The following is a 23,243-nucleotide window of genomic DNA, read 5'->3' on the forward strand; positions in this document are numbered from 1 at the left end:
AACCTGAAATTTGATTCACCTCTTCGGAACAGCCAAAAAAGATCTGAATTCTCTGATGGCAAAGAAAAAAAAGTAAACTATAAGACTCTACAAATACTTCAAAAGATTTGCTTTACGGAATAAATAGAATTAAGGCGTAGTTTTTGTCTTTTTTGTGAACTACTGATTTGCAAAACTTTTTTTTTTTTTGTAGCTCCCATTTTTATTCGGTTTTGTAAATCTGTTCTAGGATTTCGGTTATACGGAAATATTTCCGTTTGTCCGACAAGCTTAAGTGACATAGAAAACAGGCAACTTGTCGGATGCGTTTTTAGCACGTAGCAAAAATGTACTTGTGTAAAAATGCTCCTGTCAAATTATGGGGTTCAAGACCTTTGTAAAAGTGCTTTCTAAGATGATTCATGCTATGATAACATAGCTTAAATATGTGTAGTATGCATGTATATTATTCTATGTATAAGCCTAAAACTTCTGATAGGACTAGCTCGCTCACTAACTTCATCCTTAGCCAGTTTATTATGTAGAGTAGATCGGGTGCCTTAAAGCAACAGCCGATACAAATAGCTACAGTCACTTTCCTAGCCGATGTAAAAACAGTTTTTGCTTTTTTGGGGGGCTAATTCCCCCTTTGCAGGCCGCTGTGTTGAATATTTTGTATTGAACGTATAGTGGTGTTTCCATTCAGCACACCACTCACCTAAAAGATTGTCAAACGGCATTTGTGCGCACTGGAATTTTTGAGTTACAGTCAAAAGCAGCGCAACTAGATGTTCTAAATTTTTATTGATTGTTGCTGCCATCTTCACATCAAGGATGGAAACTTTTCAGACCACTATCGTAGATGACAAAATCTGTTCAACCGCTTTGTAAAGATGAATAAGGGTTTGGTACATTATTTGAGCCAGTTTTAGAAGTTTTCTTCGTTGAGGACAATCATTTTTGGGAATACTGGGTAGTTGCTCCCAGATATCCTAAAGAATATATGGCCACAGTTCATCAATAAATGAGCAAGATATCTTATTTTTTGGCTAACATTTACTCCTGTAAAAGCAGGAAAATGACCAAATAAGGGGGGGGGGCCTTATCTCCGTAAGTTACAAGGCATGTGTGTTGAAACTTAATGCAGTTGTTGTAAAAAGTCTCATGATCAAACGTTAGATTTTCTAGATCTATCCATTTCTTAAAGAATTTTATTGCACTATGGCAATCGATGATGAAATTGTTTGTCACGACATTTTGTAAAATACAAGATTTACTTTTGAGTGAGCAACTGCCTCTAGTTTTAATTTGGTTTTTAGCCAAGGAAGTGTACCTTGGCTGTTTAAGAATAGTAAAAGATTCTAAAAATCATGGGTTGTATTATCCTTAATGAAGGGGCTGAAGTTTCTCATATATATATATCTGTTTCGTCAGGTTAAATTGTTAAAATAATCATGGGATTTTGAACTGTTCAGCTCATTCAAGTTCAGAAACAGCAAGATTTTGTCACTGTGTTACTGCCTCTTTCTGTAGTCAAGATTTCCTGAGAGAATATAGTTGAAATCGAGATTCTCTGTCAGTTGAACATGGAGAGTAAAAAAAAAGGATGGGGTATACCCCTCTTCGCTTACGGGGTCAAGAGTCTGAAACTCCTTAACACTGGATTATCCAGCTCTGTTCAATTCTGAAAGAATTATGTATTGCCACACTTGATGCATAAAAACTTTCGTCGTGCTGACTACTGAAACTTTTAATTTGCTTTTGGTGTCCGCGGAAAAAAACCCAAAGTAAATGCTAAAAGGAAAAATTCAAGTGCTACCTCCGCCAAAATGTGATTTACGATAATATATTTTTTAGGATAAGATATTACTGTTTCGATTTTTGATCTCAATAAGGTTTTCGAATTAAAAAATCTAATGGAAGTGTTTTTATTCAGGTTTTTACTCCCTTCAAAACATGCATGCTTCTTACATATAAAAATTGAAGAATACAGGTTACGATGAAAGTTATTGTAATTATTGTATTTATTTTGTTATCTTTACGTTTCTTGGTTTTATATATATATATATATATATATATATATATATATATATATATATATATATATATATATATATATATATATATATATATATATATATAACCAACCCATTCAAGTCTTTAGGCAATTAAATGGTAGATGACCCCCTTTAAGAAATTTTTTTTGCTAATTTCCGTCAATCGACCAAACTCCTTGCAGTTTTGACGCATACCTGTCTGAATGTGCCATATATTTTATGATAATCAAGGACGGTAAAAAGAATCACAACAAGATATGTCATGACCTTTCGAATTATCGTCAATACAAAATTAAAGTAATGATTTTCTGCCTTTTTTTTGTTATTGTTTAGTCTTTTCTTTGGGTATGAACAGGTGATAAACACTATTTCCTTGTGTTTTTCTTTTTTATATTAAGCAGAATTCTTACTTGCAATATTTCTGACAGGTTGCTTATTTCCTCACTGTGAGTGTTCTTTGCAACATAATCGATATCTTTGCAGCGCTAGAAGTCGTCGAGAGCAGCGTGCCACTTCAGTAACGCCGGCTGGAACTCCAGTAACAACTCCAGCAGCCCCATCGACGACAACAACTACAACCTCAGCAACTCCTCAACAATCTACAGGTAGTGGTGTACAGTTGAGCACTCTTCAGTCTATATTATCTGGGATTGCTGTTCCAACTGAAGAGAAAACCCCTCCTGGTAATCTTTTTCTGTAATTTTTCTTTATAAGATATGGATTTGACATTATGGATATATATTAATATAATAAAGATCCAATATGGATTTAATAGATGTATTTATTAGCGTCGCATAAATTAATTGAGACCGTCATGCAGAAGCCATTACTCTCTCCCCCTCCCCACAGAAACAATATTATCTTAGGTCTCTTTCTGGAAAACACTTTGTTTTTCGAGACAACGGTTACCGCTTTTTAATAACCAGAATTAAACGTTGCACGAAACGTTTTCCAAAAATTAGTTACTGTGTCAAGAATGAAGCACGAGAAGAGTATTTACCAAATGTATTTTCTAAAAATCATTTTAAATGAAAAATTAGTTGAACAAAAAGAAGGAGAAAATTCTAGATTATATTGTCGAATGCGAAGGTTAGCTTAAAATTTTTTATCTTAAACTTAGTGTATGGCAATACTGACAGGAACTAAAGAGTTATTTTGAATTTTCTAGTTTTGCAAACTACGGTCATGAATTTTAATGTCTGCGGATTGATATATTACAAGACTAAAGCTGAAATTACGTGGGATTAATTTTGCCTCTTTTTCTTCTTTTATGTATGAAGGGAAATTGTGCAATAATTGCTCGGATATTAAGTTTTTTTATCTTCTAAGAATGCCTCAGTGACCACAATAAAATGGCTTAAATTAAATTTCTAGTTATCATGAAAAGTTCGAAAATTGTTATGTTTACCAATCGATTTATCGTAGAAAAACACGATACAGTACATAATTTGCAATTAATTTATCATAGGCAGCGCAATAGAGCTGCCTAATTAAAGAACGATGTTGGCACAATGTATTATTTATTTTTTGTTCAGACATGCACTTTGTATCGAAGGAGTTGTCGTAGAAACTTCAAATAGGGCTCGTTTGATTGGAAATTGAAAGGGCTAGTGCCGTTTTCAATAGTCAAAAGTGATTGGAGGGCAACTAATTCCCCTCCGACGCCCATGATTTCCCCCAACACATTCAATCAAAATTTTGAGATAGCCATTTTGTTCAAAATAGTTGAAAGATCCGGAAATTATGTCTTTGAGGATGACCCCCCCCCCCACAGCCCTTGGGACAAGGGTTGTAATTTATGACCTTGGGGCATACAAGATTGCCATAGAAAGTGTTGTCGTAGAAACTTCAAAAAGGGCCTATTCGATTGGAAATTGAAAGGGCTATTGCCATTTTCAATAGTCGAAAGTGATTGCAGAGCAACTAACCTCCCAGTTCGCCTACCATTTTCCCAAACATATCCAATCAAATTTTTGAGATGGCCATTTTGGTAAACGTAGTTGAAAGGTCTAGAAATTATTTTTTTGAGGTTGACACCCCCGCCCCAACAGTCCTTAAGGGCAAAGGTTGTAATTTATGCCCTGGGGGCATATAAGCTCTTTTATAGAAACTGATGTCGTGGAAACTTCAAAAAGGGCTCATTTGATTGGAAATTGAGAGGGCTAGTGCCCTTATTAAGAGTCAAAAGTGATCAGAGGGCCCCTCCCCATGCCAATCATTTCCCAATCACTTCCGATCAGCATTTTGATAGAGCCATTTTGTTTAACGTAGTTAAAAGGTCTGGTAATTATGTCTTTGAGGAGAATCCCCCCCCCCACAGCCTTCAGGATAATGGTTGTAAGTTTTGCCCTTGGGGCATATAAGGTTTTTATAGAAAGTGTGTTCGCAGAAACTTCAAAAAGGGCTCATTCGATTGGAAAATGGCTTGTCTTTTCAATTGTCGAAAGTGAATGGTGAGCAACTAACCCCCCTCCCACGACTACCATTTCCCCACACACTTCCAATCAAAATTTTGAAATAGCCATTTTGTCCAACCTATTTAAAGGGTCCGAAAATTATGTCTTTGAGGATATCAGATCCCCCCCAGCCCTCAGGGCAAGGGTTGTAAGTTGTGTCGTGTGTGTACATAAGGTTTTTATAGAAAGTGTGGTCATATATTCTTCGGAGGGGGCTCATTGGATTGGTAATCAGAAGTTTTAGGGTTCTTTTTAAGAGTCAAAGTGATCGGAGGCAGCTATCCCTCCCCCCCACACACATGTCGTATTGTTCCTAATCTAATAGAAATTTTGAGATATCAATTTTATTCAAAACAGTCTAGATACCATATAACAAGGCTTTTGGAGTTGAAACAAACCCCGGAGCCTAGGGACAATAGTTGTAAGTTATGTCCAGGAGGTTTTTATGGAAGGGATGGTTGTATAAACTTAAGAGTAGGCTCATTTGGCTACAAATTGGAATCATTAGCTCCCTTTGAAGAGTCAAAAGTGATGGAGAGCAGCTAGTCCCCTCCCCCTTCCGATAACCCCTTCTCACCAAACGAAACTGATTAAATTGTGAGATAGCGAGTTTGCTCTAAATCTTCCAAAGAACTAAAACAATGCCTTTAAAGTTGACATAACCCCCATTATTGTGCCCTTTTTTAAGAGTCGAAGTGATTTGAGAGCAACCACCCCCCTTCCCCCACGCTCACCATTTCCCCAAAGACATCCAATCAAAAATTGGAGATAGAAATTTTATTCATTGTAGTTAAAGAGTCCAGAAATTATGTCTTTCAGGAAGACATCCCCGCCCCCACAACTCCCGTGGTAAGGGTTATAAGTTATGACCAGGGGGGAGCATATAAGGTTTTTAATGCAGTTACCCCCTCCCCCCTCCAAACGATGGGTTTTCCCGAAATACATCGAATAAAAAATTTTGAGACAGTCTGTTTACTCAAAATAGTCCATTTTGAGGTATTTACTCAAAATAACGAGGCTTTTGGGGCTCATACAAACCAACAGAGTCTAGGGACGAGGGTTGTTAGTTATGCCGCGGGGTATTTAAGTTATTTCTGGAAGGGATGTTTTTTTAACTTTAGAAGAGGCTCGTTTGGCTGGAAATTGGACATTCTAGTTGCATTTTAAACGTCAAAAGTTATGAAGGGCGTTTAGCCCCCTGACAGTTCCTCTTTTCACCAACTGCATTTGATTGAAATTATGAGATAGCGATTTTGTTAAAATAGTTCAAAGAACATATAATAATATCTCTAGGGGTGAAACAACCCTCCAGCGCCATGGGGATAGGATTGTAAGTTATGATATGTGAGCACATAAGGTTTTTATGGAATGAACGGTCGTATAAATTCAGATTGGGCCTATTTGAACTTGAAGTTATTGTGCCATTTTTAAGGGTCAAGCTGATTAGGAAGCAACCAGCTCCCCCCCCCCCTCTATGCTCATTATTTCACTTAACACCTCCAATGAAAATTTGAAAATAACAATCTTGTTCATCGTAGGAGGGTTTCAGAAATTATATCTGTGAGGAGGACACCCCCCCCTTAAATCTCTCTGGGAAAGGGTTTAAGTTATGCCTTGGGGACATAGAGGGTTCTTATAGAAAGGTTGGTCGTATATGCTTTGGACGGGACTCATTGGATTGGCAATCAGAATGTCTAGTGCCCTTTTTAAGAGTCAAAATGATAAGAGCGCAGCTAGATCTCCCCCCCCCCACACACACACACACACAACACGTTGTTTTTTCCTGAGATGTATTCAATAGATATTTTGAGACAGTTTTTGTATTCAAAATAGTTCAAATATCATATAACAAGGCTTTTGAGGCTGATACAAACCACCAGTGCCTGAGGGGGAGCGTTGTAGGTTATGCACCAGCGAAAATTAAGGCTCTTATCGAAGGAATCGTTGTATAAACTTTAGAGGTGGCTCAATTTGTTGAAATTGGAAATTCTAGTTCTCTTTTAAGAGTCAATTAGTGGTGTATGTCAAGTAGCCCCACCCCCACCCAACTACCCCTTTTTTCAATGTATCTGATTGAAATTGTGCAATGGTAATTTGGTTTAAATTAGTCCAAAGAACATATAACAATGCCTCCAGAGTCAGGAAAACTGCCCCCCCCCCAGAGCCCTAGGGAAAGGGCTTAAAGTTATGCCCTGGAGGCATATAAGGTTTTTATGGAATGGGTGGTCGTATTTAATTCATATGGGTCTTATCTTATTTTGAATTGGAATTATAGTGCCCTTTTTAAGAGACAAAGTGATTTAGGAGACCCCCCCCCCTTCCCACGCCCATTGTTTCCCATAACAAACATCCAAACAGAGTTTTGAGACATCATTTTTTTTTAGCATTGTTGAAAGAATCAGTAATTGTAGCAATAGTTGTAGTTGCAGTAAGCAAATAGCACCTTTTTTTCAAAATCTCTTTCAACACACGATGATTTTTTTTTTAACTTAATACCATCAACTGGTCCTGAAGCATTGCTGATACGTCCTCTTAACAACCTATATGGGCATAGTGTGTTTCGATTCATTTCAGTATAGTTTCAATATTGCCGAAAATGTTTGCCTTAATACCCTTAGGTTTATTAGTAGTAGCAGTAGCACCAGTAATTATAATAGTAGCAGTAGGAGTACAGCTAATAGTAGTAGTCTTAGCTTTAGTGGCAGTAGTAGTAGTAGTAGCAGCAATAATAATAGTAGCTGTAGTAGTAGTTGTAGGAGTAGAAGCAGTTGTATTATGATGCAAATACTGTTTTTTGGTGCAGAGTTCAGAGTTTTATTCACAAATAAATAGAAAATGGAAATACAATGCTCTTATTTCCCCTCGAAAGGCTCCATGGCCAGGGATACAGGGGGGACACAAAAAATACAATATAAGCAACAACCAAAAAAAGAGAACAATAGCCAAATAACATATAAGATGAAAAAGAGAAAATACCTGAGGCCTGGGAGTCAAAGCACAGGAAGACAACCATACGCCATGAAACCAACACTCAGGGGACATCAACTCCTCAGAGGAAAAGGAAAAAAACAAAATGCTATTTTGTTTGATTCTTTACTAAATGATCTTTAAGAATACTTTAAAAGTCCCAAACGAGTATCCCAATCTCTGTACTGAAGAAGGTAGTGAAAACATCCCAACAACAAGCGTTATAAGTTTTAATTTCACACACGGAACTGTTCCTAAGATATTGCTAATATGCCCTTTTGACAACCTGTATTCGGATGGTTGGTTGTCATCCGTACAACAGAAATATTCTCTGAAAATTTCACCTTCATACTTTCATAGGTTGGGGGTTCCAAACTAGACAGAAGACACTTTGTGTATAAATTTAATGCTGCTTTTACGGTCACTGTAACTACCGACATTAATGCCACTAAGTTGAAACTTTTTGGGAATGTTTAGGGGGAATTTCAATTAAACGGAAAAACTATATGCATGCAGGTATTAAAAGGGCATATAAACAATATAGAGCATATAAGGAAATAGGCAGTGATGCTCTATTATAGCTAATAATATCATTGATATTTTAAAGGTGCTAATTGGATTGAAAATTAAAAGTTCTAGTGCCCTCTTAAGAGTCAAAAGTGATTGGAGGGCAATCAGCCCTCCTCTTTAGCTCATTATTTTCCAAACAGTCCCAATCAAAATTTTTAGACAGCCGTTTTGTTCAGCATAGCAGAACAGTCTAGTTTAGGATTATTGGGTAGTTCAACCCCCCACTATTATGTAATTTGCTCAGTATGCTTAAAATCTAAATGTTGCTTTAAAATTAAATCAAAACGCACTGTTTGTGTACTGGTTGCCAATAAGACATCTCAGCAATATACCAAGAACGACTGAGGGTATTAAGCTCAAACTTTCGGGGCTACTTCTATCACTACTTCCGCTCTTAATATTTTACTGAATCAAAAGAGTGTAAGTGTATCTAGGCTGTGAAAGAGCATAGATATAATTTTTTGGGAATGGTATTAAGTTTTGTTTATCAGGTCAACTAGAGGATGTATATGACTAAATTAAACATCACTATTTGTGTCATGATTTTCAAAAGGTTTTGTGTTGTTAAAAATTGCTGGAAAAGTTTCTCCAGCATGCAAATACCATGCCAAACTATAAATTCGTATAGAAAAACCAGAAAGATTCAAACTATTATTTTATTTTTCACTGAAATAGACTATGTCAATATAAAACGAACATAAATTAATTAAAAAACTTTCCGCAAAATAAATTTTTCATCAAAAGTAAAGAACTCCATTAAACCAAAAATGAACAAAAACAGAATCAAATAAACATACAACTTCCACAAATCAGCATCAATAAGTAAATGAAACCCAAAACGGAGAGAAATTACAAGAATTAACATGGTCAAACTTAAAACAAGCAGAAATTAACATGAGTAGGCTTCAAAACCCTTATACTTTCTAAAAGCCAGAATATAATTTTCATTTTCCTGATTTTTTTTTTATGTTTTCACTTTTATAACTTTAAGAAATCAAAAAGTAATTAAGATTTAAGGTAATAAATATCAGCATATGTATATTTAAGTGGCAATGCACATTCATTTGAAAATTTTCAGTAAATTGCAAATTATATATTCTGGAGTTCTAGTTTAATGGAGTTCTTTACTTTTTTTTGAAATTTTCATTTTTTGGAAAAAGGTTTTTTAGTTAATCTGAATAAAAAAACATTTTTTTGCCTACAATAAACTTTTTTACTCTTTTCTGTCATAAAATTTTGAAAATTTCAGTTGTTCCCTTTCTGTTTGGGCATTATGATTTGATCAATACCCAGACGCTTTGTCTTACTTTCAACACTAAGTTTTAGCATTACAAAAGGTGTACATTACTGTGTGCTTTAATAACCTTCAGTAATTGAATATTCTAAATGATAATGTTGAAGAATTGACGAATTTTAATTTTGGAAAAAGAATTCTAAGCACTTGATACCATAGACAGAATCGCCAATTTAAGCAACGTGTACTGGAATTAGGGCACAAAGTCTTCTGTGTGTTTCAGATTTTGGTAGAATCCTGCTTTCGAATTGGTTTTGCTAATTTTTCTTAGAGGACACTTTTTTTGGTGACTATTTTTCATTTTGATTCAATTGTCTTCAAAATTGTAGAACAGTGATCTGCAAATGATGCCTTAGAACCTCAACTGGTAATTTTTAAAGCAATTTTTTTTTTATTTGCCATTTAATTTTTCATATATTGTAAAGAAGGAAGAGAAGATAATGATGACAACTTATTGAATCTTGGACCAATGAAACTAAATTGAATGCTTCGAATGGAATCAAACCCTTACTATGAACTTTCTACTTTCGATTAGTTCCATATTTTTAGCAGTAAAAATTTTGGATAAAAAATTAGAACTCAGTTATAGTCAGAACATATTTTATCAACAAGCTAAAAACTCGGATTAGAACCTGATTTCATCGATTACGTTCATCTTGTCTGCTAGAACCGCCCACATGCGCAGTGTCGTAGTGGGCTAAAATGTCTCTACCAGTATGCATCTGAAATAAGGCTAAACTAGATGTTTGATATATAATGATGTCAACTGCTGAAAAGCCAATCAGTCCAAAATTTGATTTTACTGTAATTTCATTTTTTATTTTCAATGTTGTAATAAGTACGTAAGAAAATGTTTGTAACAAAGCGTCATTTCCATTAAAGCGCCAATGACGCAGTAGGTTTTAGACTTTTACAGTTATGGAAGGAGGCAGTACCCATACTCTTCTTTGAATTGATTTTTGTTTGTTTCAATCTTGATTCGCATATTTAATGAAAGCTTTATTCGTTTTAAGGTTTATTTATTCATTTATGTTAGTGCATGTTGTATGTTTGTTTGCTGAGGTGGAGGTGTAGATAAGAAGGGGCAATCACCCTCCTCTATGGAATAAATTCTGCTCATTTTAGGGTTGGATGTTATTCTTTACTTTCATAATAACCGCGTAGACCAGAAAAATACCCAGAAATCATAATGGAGTAGATATCAATTTCACATTTTTGATGCGTTTTTAAAAGTTTCTTTTGTATCCCTCCCCTCCCAACCCCAAAAAAACCTTTGCTATAAAATACCCTTTTACTGGCTTTTGTTGGGAAACTTTTCACGGATGGGTCACCGATATGATTTTAAAAACAATCGTAAATTAAACTTTTTTTTCAAATGAAAGTGTGCAAGAAACATTTTAATCTGAGATCGTCCGCATGAAAGTTTCTAGGTGGATTTTTCAGCTAGAATGGAATTGTCTTGGAGGAATTTCCCTGGAGAGGGGGGATATTTTTACGAATGTTGATCCTTACTTTCAGTTGAAAGAACTTGTTTTTTTTTTGTTTAATCACTCAAAGCCACAAACTTTTCCCAGGGAAAAATATTGAAATGCCGCTTTTACGCTTTGGATGCTTGAGCTAATTGCCTATAGGTTGTTAGATTGCCTCTGCATCGCCTTTGTCAACGTATCGTTAATCAGCTATTCAAGGGTGGAATGTGACGTAAATTATGCAAATAAGTTACAAAATTTTCCTTGGTTTCTTACCATAGCTGAACTGAAAAGGACAGAGAGGTTCAAAAAATACAACGTAATACCAAAATTTTTACCGAGAATACATTAAAAAGGTGGTGTTCAATAATGCCTTGATAAGTAGTTAAAGAAAACACCTGAAAGTACCTGAAAATGTCTTGTTAGCTTGTATTGTGTATCATATTGATTGTTAGATAGTGCAAATAATAGTGTTTGGTAAATAGTTTTTGTTTTTACTTCCTTTTATTTGTGAACGTTTCGATAGTTTCAGGAATCAATCATGTTTGAAGTTGAGGACTCGCTGTATATTAAAACAAAAAAAGTCTTGGAAAATTGGGCTGTATTTATTTTTTTCTGAGGTGATAATTAAAATGAAAACTCGTTCAAACGACTATTTTTTTTTCTTGTCAATTTGTGGTAATTTTGTTTGTTTCAAGTTTGGCATGAATTGTTCACCTTAGTTTCCGCTCGTTTATTTGGCTTCATTTCTTTTAGCTTTTTTTAGGTTTTAACATTGCTTTTTATATTTCTTTGAAAATCTGTCATTCCGAAAAGTTGTTTCAAATTAATTTAGGTGTTATGGATGTGGCATATAGGTCAGGATGATGACCCATCATGGTTGCGAGTTCAGATGCAACGTAGTGAAGAACGAACTTTAGCCCATAATAACCGACTTTGATTTTCACTTTGTGAAATCTTGTATAGATTGTATTATATGATTATTTCGTGTTTATTATACGATTATTATTTCATTTCAAAATATGATTATTTTTTTTTTACTATTTGCTGTTTCATGTTACAGTAAATCTTTCTGAAGGCCTCTCCTTAGAAGCATTACAACCGATACTGTCAAATTCAGAGTTCGTCCAGAAGCTCAAAGAATACCTTCCGTCGGGAACTCCAACCGGTAGCATAGATGACGCTGAGGCAATTCGTTCGACGATTCACTCTCCCCAGTTCCAACAGGTTGTTTCTTTTTTTTACTGTTAAATATTTCTAAATAACTTTTTGGTAGTCGGACCGCCAAACGAATTATGGTATCACCTTGAATGATGTGAAAAGAGGCTACTAGAAATTTTTAAGGGAAATGAGAGCTTTAAGGTTGGTGGTTGAGGAAGCTCTGAGTAGGGTAGAGGAAAATGTGAGGCGTTGCTGGTGTCAAATTTCTCCTGCTGAAATGTCAGTAATGTTTAAATATCCCAACTTTAGTTTGTCTCAGATATAATATGCAAATGGAACTTAAGCAAATTGAAACCTAAAAAAGAGTTTTGGCACATTTTTTGGACACTTCTCATTTATGAGACAAACCTGTAAACAGGGTGGTTCATGACAGTTTTGGAATAAAATCTCATGGTCTCTATCCCCACCTTAGAGTTTTCGCTAGATACTGTCAAGAAGTCCGTTCAAGTGGGACTATCGTTTGAGATATTTCAACATGGTCGATGAACTCTTATGGTGCATAAACTATTAAATCAAAAACAAAAATTAAAGCTTTTTTTTAGGAGTTGGTAATCATCTTCAGTGTCATGAATGAAATAAGCTCTGTTTCTTTTTTCGTATTTTCTTGTTTGTGTAATTAAAATAGTGTGGTCTTTGTACTTATTTACGCATCAACCTGTGACTTAAACGGCTAGAATTAGGTGCAGAAACTTAAACTGACCTTTTTACGAAAGTTTTTAATAGTTCTTAAACAGAAACAAAAATTAATTATATACAAACGGGCTTTCCCCTCCATTATGACTTCGAAAAAGAAGGTAAAAACAGAAAAGAAACATTCGTCAAATAGTAAAACGTTGCCCTATGACTCAAGTGTAGTTGAACTGAGATTGCGCTTCAAATCTTTTTTCTTTTATTTTAATTGGCAAGTATAATTTTCGTGAATTGTAGAAAAAGCCAAGACAGATAGTCCAATTGAATGAGAGGCAATTCTGGAATTATTCCCCATTATTAGGATCGTATAAAAATGATGTTAGTTCATTTGTTAATAGGTAGATATTATTCGTCCATGCGTCATTCCTAGGGCAGTAGACAGTCATAGAGCTAAGATTGTCATAGGAGCTATAGTTATCCAAGTGTTTGGTTAAATGGCACGGGTAAACGGCGGGAGTAAGTGTGCCTCTCTTACTGGACCAATACTTGTTTGTTATCTTTTTAGCAAGTAACGCCTGCCTAGAGCCTCAGAAGGTTTACCAACAATTTAAAATTGATATTTTATTTGTTTTGAAAGACTCTATTTTGAAAAACGACTTAGACTAAAAATGTTAATCAGCTAGTGAAGACTGTTGTTTTAAAATAATGGAGCTTTTCCTCCCATATAGCTTCGCAAAAACCTATAAAAGTTAAAAAGAACTAATCAAGTGCATAAGGATGCTACTCATTGAGAGCCAAAATTATTAGCATGAGATTGATCCTTTTTCCAGAAAAAAAAAACCTTGAAAAAGAAAAAATAGAATATTGGTCAAGTACTTGAGCAAATTTTTTCGAGTTCAAATAATTACTTATATACAATTATTTCAAATACAATTAGTTACTTTAAATGCAATTAATTGTTTATCTAAGGATTTTTTCACCAAATGTGGCCTCAAAAGACCATAAAAAAATTGATTAAATGGGTCAGGTCTTTTTAATGGAATTGTTTTTTAAATGGTAAGAAAATTACATACCAGAGATTAAATTTTCCGTCTGTTGTAGATTAGAGAAGGAAACCTATAAAAAGAAAAAGTATATTGTTTAAACCCACTAGTAAATTATTTGCAAACGGTCAACAATTGCTTATCTGAGATTCAATCAGCCAATGTAACAAAAAAAAGAAAACAAAATCAAAACATTGGTCGATGTCAAATACTCTTTTGCTAAGAATGGGTTTTTTCATCTAATGCTTTTTTTATCATTTAAATGCTAAAATATTGCTTGCCTGAGATTTAAATTGTTCCTCCGTTGTGAGTTCATTCACAGTGAGATTTTACTATTGCCACCATCTAGCTATTATCAAGATTTAATTACATTCCTTAGCTATCTAGAGCCAGCACTATTGTCATTGTCATTGTCTCATACTTGGCTAATGAACTTACACCTCCCCAGTATATCCAGAAAAAGTTCGATGAATTTGATAAAATGACGCATAAAAAGTATTTCCTTTTTTTTTGATGGATCAAAAGTAAATGAAGACGTGTCATATGGAGCATATCTTTCCTCCTTTAACATTTCAATTGGCGAGAAACTGTTTCATAATGTACATATTGTTTTGCTGAAACAAATGCCAGGAATATGGCCCTGAAATGTGTCATAAATTATTTTCCGCTTAGTTTTGATTTAAAATATTATAATTTATCCAGATTCTATGCCAAGTCTTGAGCTCCTGGGTTTGACCTCACAATATAAGTTAATTATAGATACTTTTCACTGTTTAACAGTTGCAAATGCTCTTGCTTCTAAGGGTATAAAGACGTATCTCCAGTATACTCGGGTATAAAGACGCACCTCGCCACTCCGGCATTGTGGGTTATCATCGTGCATATGAAATTGCGACAAAAAAAATGTGAAATATTGACAAGCCTTGTAGGAGACCCGTCCTCCTACGAAATATTTCTCGATCGACATTATCAGAGGCCGCTCTAATAACGACAAACTAAATTTATCTCCGTTTCCCACCGAATGCCACTCCAAAATAGGCCATAGAATCCGTGTAGGCTAAAATAGCCACATGCTGAAGGTTTTACCTATCAAATCCGTAATGCTACTGGTCTCACGCCCTCATCCCCATATTGCAGATCCTGTAATATAAAAATTAAACCATTGATCGTTGCCTATTTGAATGTAACGTGAACACGCTAACACAGCATACTCTTCAAAGTAAATTTGTTAAAGTGCCTCAAATAACTCTAACTACCATTTTCAATTAAAAGCCTGGCTGAACACACCTTCACAAAGTGTATTGAACTAGAATTATACGCCAGGATTATTTACTGTAACAAATACGTAGGTGTCAGTAACTGCAAGTATTTATTTACTGATTGTCTTTGAAAAGATTTGAACTGAAAATGTTATTTTTTTTTAAACTAATTTGATTAAATAAACAATTTCACTCTCCAAGCAATGAGAAAAAAAGTAAATTTTTTTCGCAAAAACAGGAAGATTAAAGAAGGAGTAATTCTCCTCGTCTGTAAGACAATTTCTGTTTGTTTTAATTTCACTCTTTACTCTCGTTTCAAAATTCTTTTGTTTAATTTTATTTCTGTTCGTTTTTATTTTTAGAACTTGGGGAAATTCTAAGTATGATTAGGGGCTGCTATTCCGTGAACCGTCTGCTCCTTACGCTAAAATTTGACTTTTGTATAACATTGCTTCGAGAATGAGGACTCTATTAGTTGTAGGCTATATCTTCATCCAATCAAATATGATTCTTTCAAATATGAGGGAGCCCTGCTGCGTACGTTCAAGCTCAACTTTTCATTACAGTGCTCCTATATTTGAAAATGAATGATCTTTTAAAATTATGTCTCTAAAATTAGATGGGCTAATTTTATCGGATACATTTTAACAAGCCCTCTCACACCCAATATTATATGTTTAATCCAGGTATATTAACCTCTAAATGAAGACAGGTTAGGGGATTAAATCCTCCAGACGTCTGTATAAAGAACTTTTCATGGAAATCTAAAAATGTAGGCCTAAAGATTGACGTGGCCATTCTTCTTTGGAAAACTATGAACTTTATTACCCTTACTGTTTATCTATCTACCTTAGTTCTGCCCTAGAATGGATGAAAGACTATCATCAAGAAGTGAATCATTTTCATGCAACTCTGAAAATGTTCTGCCATCTTTGCCTTTCACAGAGACTATCTGTCTTGGCTTTACGCTATTTAGCCATGACTCTCAGGTCTTTCATCACTTCCACCAATTTGATCATTCAAAAATCTATTTCTTTAGATAAGAGCTTGAAACCCCATCCTAGAGTTCTCGGAGACGTTCAATTTCATTGTTTGGTTTGTAGTAATGTCACATATTTGGAATCAGCATGCAAAGCATATTCTTTTGACGCGTGTTATGTTATCAAAAGTTATTTTTCTTTTAGTATTTTGCTTTCTTTTGAAAAGGGTTTTGCTCTTTACATACTGTTCACTACCATAAGTCTTTTTGAAAAAAAACACGACACTTCGTATTTGTGTAGATAGGAATCTGAAACCTCTGTTCAATCAATCTCTGATGTCCTGTGTTTTATGGTACAATTCCCATCAAGATTGCCCACACTCCTCTTTTGTCCATCATTTTGGGCGAAATGGCCATCTCAAAATTTTTATCCGATACAATGTAGAAGGCATGGACACATGATGAAGGAGGGTCTATGTTGCCTTCTGTCACTTTTGACCCTTTTGTAAGGCTATATAACTTTAAATTTCAGTTTAATGAAACCCCCTAACATTGGATGGTCTAACAATATTCATTATGTACAAAGGGTCTGGGAAAAAATTAAAATTAACAATACAATAGGAGACACATAGTCTCCTATGTGTCTATATGTGAACAATACAATACGAGTGCACTTATTTATCAACTATATTATGCGTGGATTCTGATGCTCCATATGAAGCTTTGACAATTACATGTAAGGACGAGTGCACTCATGGACAGAAATCGTTGTTTTTAGCCATGGCACAAAAGTGGTCCTGTTACATTCGTCGATGTGACGAAAACAGAGAGGACGTGCTTTCCAACAACACTGATATTACAAAGCTCCCAAATAAAATCTTAGGAACTAAAATCCTTCCAATCTGTCACAATAATTGATTAGCCAAATCTACTCGAGAAAATTTTCTTGCCAAAAAATTTGAGCTCTTATCAGATTTCCTATGTTTCGAAAATCCATACGGAGTTCAAAAATCCATCATTTAATGTTTATAGCCTCTTTAAGTTGCCTATTATGTATAAACTGGGTGAATTGGCCTTTCCTTTCTTTAACTTGTAAAGTTAATGCCAAATATGCAGGAGTTTTGACTTATGGAACTTACATCACTATATGTTGCATCTAACTCGAATTAGTGTATATTGAACTTGCATAAGATGATTAGTTGTGGAACACCAATTACAAGGTAAAACGTTTGAATGAAGTGGGTCTAAAGTAATGTCAAACTTGTGTTCAATTTTGCTTTGCTAACGGTAGTTAATAACAAAATATTTTTTAGGCCTTTGCTCTATTCAGCTCCGCTATTCAATCAGGACAGCTTGGACCGTTAGTCCAGCAGTTTGGAATGAGTGAAACCGCTGTTGCTGCTGCGGATGCAGGCAATTTAGAAGCTTTTGTCAAAGCTCTACAAGAGCAAAAGAAGAAAAACAAGGACGGCGACGACGATATGAATGTTGATTGAATAGATAAATGTTTAATATATGCTTGCATGGATTTTTTTTGCAGTATACTTAGCATTGGGTGTTCTTGGGAATAAAAACTGTTTGTTTGATGATAATTTTGTACAAAGTAGGATGTGCAGCTAGGTTGTGAACTATGTATCCATAGGTGCAGATGGTCTTACCTCAGGGCGGGGGGAGGTCTGCAGAAGACTTTTCTGGAGGGTAGAGGACCAAATTGCGACGATTTTTCTGGGGGGGGGGTTCTTTCAGACCGATTTTGGGGTGTTTTCTCTCTTCTCTTTTTATGGCACTTAGTATCTACCAAGTGACATTTAGTGATCGCGATTTTTGTCTGTCTGTCAGTCTGTCTGTCGGTCCCGGTTTCGCTAGTTCGGGCACTTCCAGATAAGCTAGGACGATGAAAGTTGTCAGGCGTATCAGAGACCAGACCAAATTGAATTAGAAATAGTCATTTCCCCAATTCGATCATCTTGGGGGAGATGATTGAATTCCCCCAAGATGATCGAATTGGGGAAATGACTATTTCTAATTTAATCTAGTTCGGGCACTTCCAGATAAGCTAGGATGATGAAAGTTGTCAGGCGTATCAGGGCCAGACCAGATTAAATTAGAAATAGTCATTTCCCCAATTCGATCATCTTGGGGGGAGTGGAGGGACGTTTAATTTGGAAGAATCAGAATATATGAGGTATTTTTAACTTACGAACGAATGATCAGATCTTAATTAAATTTGATATTTAGAAGGATCTTGGAAAACGCTTAGAGTGGAGAGATCGAGATGAAGTCCTAAATACGTGATTGACATAACCGGACCAGATCCGCTATCTATGGGGGAGTTGGAAGGGGGGGGGGTGGTAATTCGGAAAAAGTAGAAAAAATGAGGTATGTTTAACTTACGAACGGGTGATCGAATTCTAACGAAATTTAATTTTTAGAAGGACTTCTTGTCTCAGAACTCTTATTTTAAATCCTGGCCGGATCCAGTGACATTGGGAGAAGTTGGGGAGGGACAGCGGAAATCTTGGAAATGAAATCGGGATGAAGCTTGGTGGAAAGAATAAGCACAAGTCCTAGATACGTCATTGACATGACCGGACTGGATCCGTTCTCTTTGGCGGGGTCGGGGGTAGGGAGTAATTCGGTTAATTCGGAAAAATTAGAAAAAAAGAGGTATTTTTAACTTACGAACGGGTTATCGAATCTTAATGAAATTTGATATTTAGAAGGACCTCGTGTCTCAAAGCTCTTATTTTAAATGCTGACAGGATCCGGTGATATTGGGGGGAGTTGAAGGGGGAAACCAAAAATCTTGGAAAACGCTTAGAGTGGAGAGGTCGGGATGAAATTTGGTGGGAAGAATAAACACAAGTCCTTGATACGTAATTAAAATAAATGGACCTGATCTGCTCTCTTAGGTGGAGTCGGGGAGGGGAGGAGATTTACAGTGCATTGGTGAGTTCGGTGCTTCTAGACGTGCTAGGACGATGAAAATTGGTAGGCGTGTCAGGGACCTGGACAAACTCACTTGATAACAGTCGTTTTCCGATTCGACCCTTTGGGGGGGGGGAATCGTGAAAATGAAGGTAGGTTTATCTTACGAATGGGTGATTGGATCTTAATGAAACTTGATATATATAGAGAGATCTCTTGGTTCAGATGCTTTATTTTCAATTCCGATCGGATCTGGAGACATAGGGGGGTGGAGGGGGGAAACGTGAATTGGAAATCTGGGAAAACCCTTAGAGTGGAGATATTGGGATTAAACTTGATGGGAACATTAAGCACAAGTTCTATATGCTTGATTGACATAGCTGGACCGGATTCGCTCTCTTTGGGGGATTTCTAGTACTTTTGCGAGTTCGAGAATGGGTACAAGTCATAGATACGTGATTGACAATAACGGAGATGATCCGGTCTCTTTGGGGGAGTTGGAGGGATTTCCAGCGCTTTGGTGAGTTCGGTGTTTCTTGACGTGCTAGGAGGATGAAATCGGTAACTCCAGTACCGAGTCTAATTTTAGGTTCCGATCTCATCACAAGTGCCATGTGAGCTCTTGGCTCTTCTTTTTATATTTTTTTTTCATCTTAACAAATGCAGAATATGTGGCTTTGTTCCTAAGGAGAAGGTCATGCCTCAATCAAGATCAATCTAAAATTTCGAACAAAATAAGATGCAATGGTTTATTAAAATATACTTCACCAATGCTAGGATATGCTAGAGACATGAAAAATTGATGTCGGACAATAAAATAGCTGGTTAACGTGACAAATAAGCTACTCTTCAAAGAATTGCCGTATTTTCTGTTCTCGAACCATAATTTTTCTCTTAGTCTTCTTTGACATCTTTGGATTGCTATGGAGACGCTTTCGCATAATCTCATCACCAAAGCCAAACTCCGGGCCCTACGGTGAGTCGGTGCTGCTGAATTCGACCCCTGGGTCGCATCTTAGCAAGAGGAGATCAATTCCACTGCGTTAATACAGGACAATATTCTGGAAGTAAGATTCTATTACTATTCTTCCCATTTACTCTAGTTCTTAGTTGGAAAGTTGTAATGCTTGGGAGGTGGAATGTGATGGTGAAAGTCGGCGTTCGATGCTCTAGTGCCATCTCATTTCCAAAGAAGTCAAATTAAGCATCTGACCATGTTCATAAGTAGTAAAGGAAGGGCATGAAAAAATTTTGGATACTTCTTAAACATTTTAAATTTTGGATGTTGCGTCTTTGATAAGGTATGGAAGCCAAATGGGACAAGGTTTATCACGTTACGATGAAACATAAGAACGTAAAAAGTTACGATGAAACATAAGAACAGAGAATACTAAACCTTTTAGGTTGAGATATAATTTTTTTTTCAAAATGCTGCACGTTTGAGACACCTACACACATTTAGACATTAAATATCTGACCACACTCATAAGTATTAAAGGAACGGCATGAACAATGCCCTTCCTTTAAATGCTAAAAACGTTTTTAATTTTAGATGCTGCATCTTTGGTAAGGCATGGAAGCCGAATAGGACAAGCATGATCAAGTTACGATTGAACATAGGGAGGATAAATAGTTCTTAAACTAATATTAAAATACTGAACCTTTTAGGTAGAGATATAATTTTTGCGAAAAGCTACATAATTTTAATTAAATTTGAGATCAATATCCATCCAAACATTCTTCACCACTAAAGAGTCGTTGGCCCTAAATCTTCAAATACTGCAGCCATTTTTATTAGCCTTAGTTCTGGATTGAAGAAGGTATCACTCCCTCAAGGGCCCTTGAAGGGCGGAATGCCATTTGATCTTTACTAAATGAAAAAAAAATATTTTCAACCGAATTTCTTTCTCCTTATCTCATTTGAAAATTAAGCAGTGCTGAAAATCTAAAAAAAAATTATATTTTCGACTTAATTTTTGAATTTAAATAATTGCTCTAATTTGTGTATATTCTTATTATTTGTGTTTATTTTTATCAATATTTTATTTCCTTTAAATGAATAGATGGAACCTTAATTAGAATATTTGATTTTCTTTATATTCAGTAATTATAAACAATTAAAATCATCTATTTATTAGCCACTTCAAGATGTTGTCCTTAGTCTAAAAACCACTAGTCAATGATAATCATTTAATTTCTGCTCGTTTTCCGTTGTGTTTTTTCATTTACAGTAGTTTCGGTTTGTTTAAGTTTGATAATTGGACTTTATTTCTGTTTGTTTTAAGTTTTGGCATTGCTGTTTGTTTCTCTTGAAAAATATTTTCTTTATTAATCGTTATTAATTCAACCGTGTGAAATATTTTCGTATGTATTTATAAAGCACAGTCCTGAAACATTTTAATGGTATAGTGGTAAGACACCTGCCAATTACCCAGATATGGCTGAAATATTCAACGCTCTTGGTATCAATTACCTCCTGCTATTATTCTCTTTCGAATGATATAAAATTTTAATTTCTTTCTCTTTTGGTTTAAGCGGTACTTTCAAGGTTCGAAAAATCCTGTTTTAGCAACAAGATCCTTAAGCCGCACTGTGTTTTTGCTGGGAATCTATCAAAACATTGGAGCAGAAATCCAAAAATCTTCTGAAAAGTGTGTTGAGTGATTCAGACTACAAAATATAACTATCGCCATATACATTTTTAGACCAAATAATTTTATGCCATTGAAATTGGGTGCATTCTAGGTTCGACGAAAAGCTAGTAAAAACTAACTTTTCAATTCAGCTGAGGTTGTATTAGCTGAAACGACAGAAAAGTAAATTTAAATGTTCTTTTGTAGTGAATTTTACTAAAGATGGATAATGGGCATCTTCAGTGAAGTAAATCTGCATTGATATAATCATCGGTACTACTGTCAGTTTAAGATTAAGGCAGCACCTTGCTACCTTAATTTTTTGTACTGCTATTTTTTTTCTTATCCTTGTTTTGGGTTCTTTTTTTTGTGTCATGACACGCTCTCGTTAGCTCCAGCTATGGTAGTGAATAAAATATATTATATTCTAAAACATTCTCAAAATTTTATTAGGGTGAAAGAGAGATGAATGCATTGCTATTATTGGAAGCCCGTCTTCATTATTTTTGGAAACCCGTCTTCGCACACACAAAAATGACCGAGAATTGCGGAAAAAAAAGAAGCAAAATACTTTCTAGGGCGAAAGACAATTTGACAACAAAAAAGCACACAAATAAAAAAGAACACCGGCACTTGTAACAAAATGGAGGAAGACTAGGTATGACAGAATAACTATTGCAGAAGGAATTTTTCGGTGGATTTAAACTTAAAGAGTTTGATCCCAGTGGAGCAATTTATTTTGTGTCTGCTTTAAATTTGATACGAATTAACAGAGAACCTGAAACAGTTTATTATCTAATGCCTCAATACACATTATAACGATTACTAAAAATGAGCTACGTATTAAAGTTTGTGAATACAGTTACCTATTATCTTTAGTGCATTAACTTCTGTACGATTATCATCAAATTGGGAAAAATGAACACAAATGACCAATCTAACAAGAATCAATTAGTAATAAGGCATCAACCATCATATATTAAATATTTTTCTCATTTGTCATTACAATTAATCATATTCTAATAGTCATGATAATGCATATTAAAGCATTAGTTAATAAGCACTTCTAGGTCTACAGTTAATGCGCATCAAATTTGAATATTTTTTCTTGGCTTCTAGACTTTTATTTAGCCTATTCTTACGCATATGCTTTTTAAATATGTCGTAGTGTTTTTGTGCTGCAACGGCTGTAGTGAACCGTTTCTGCGTGAACATGTTTGCGAATTTCCCGCATCCGCTGAGCCGTTTTCCGTTAAAAAAAATCTTACCAGCCAAACAGTTCGTGGTAACGGGCTGTAGTAAAGAGCAACCCGGCTCAATAGTAACCGAAACTCTAAAAAATGGAATTTTGGTACCAATAGTTACACTAAAAGTTTGCATTTTAATTCTGATTTTAAATATATAAATATCATCAAGATTAGTCTTATCCATCAAAAGTTACGAGCCTGAGAAAATATGCCTCATTTTAGAAAATAGGGGAAAACACCCCCTAAAAGTCATACAATCTTAACGAAAATCACGCCATCAGATTCAGCGTATCAAAGAACCTTATTGTAGAAGTTTCAAGCTCCTATCTACAAAAACGTGGAATTTCGCATTTTTTTTGCCAGAAGACAGATCATAGATGTTTGTTTATTTGTTTTTTTTTGTTGTTTTTTTTTCACAGGGATGATCGTATTGACTCAGTGGTCCTAGAATGTCGCAAGAGGGCTCATTCTAACGGAAATTAAAAGCTCTAGTGCCGTTCTTAAGTGACCA

At 35.3% G+C, this 23,243-nt stretch overlaps 1 protein-coding gene across 2 annotated transcripts in view; it reads left to right on the plus strand.

Moving 5' to 3' along the window:
• Positions 1–17,516, plus strand: part of LOC136036171 (proteasomal ubiquitin receptor ADRM1-like) — a 45,633-nt gene extending 28,117 nt beyond the window's left edge. For both annotated transcript variants that reach the window (XM_065718243.1, XM_065718242.1), the window contains 3 exons: positions 2,520–2,719; positions 11,856–12,019; positions 17,238–17,516. In XM_065718243.1, coding sequence (XP_065574315.1) covers positions 2,520–2,719; positions 11,856–12,019; positions 17,238–17,420 — 547 coding nt within the window. In that variant the 3' untranslated portion in view covers positions 17,421–17,516. The remainder of the gene's footprint in view (positions 1–2,519; positions 2,720–11,855; positions 12,020–17,237) is intronic.
• Positions 17,517–23,243: the final 5,727 nt, after the last annotated feature.

Source organism: Artemia franciscana, chromosome 15 (assembly GCF_032884065.1).
Source record: "Artemia franciscana chromosome 15, ASM3288406v1, whole genome shotgun sequence".
Lineage (NCBI taxonomy): Eukaryota > Metazoa > Arthropoda > Branchiopoda > Anostraca > Artemiidae > Artemia > Artemia franciscana.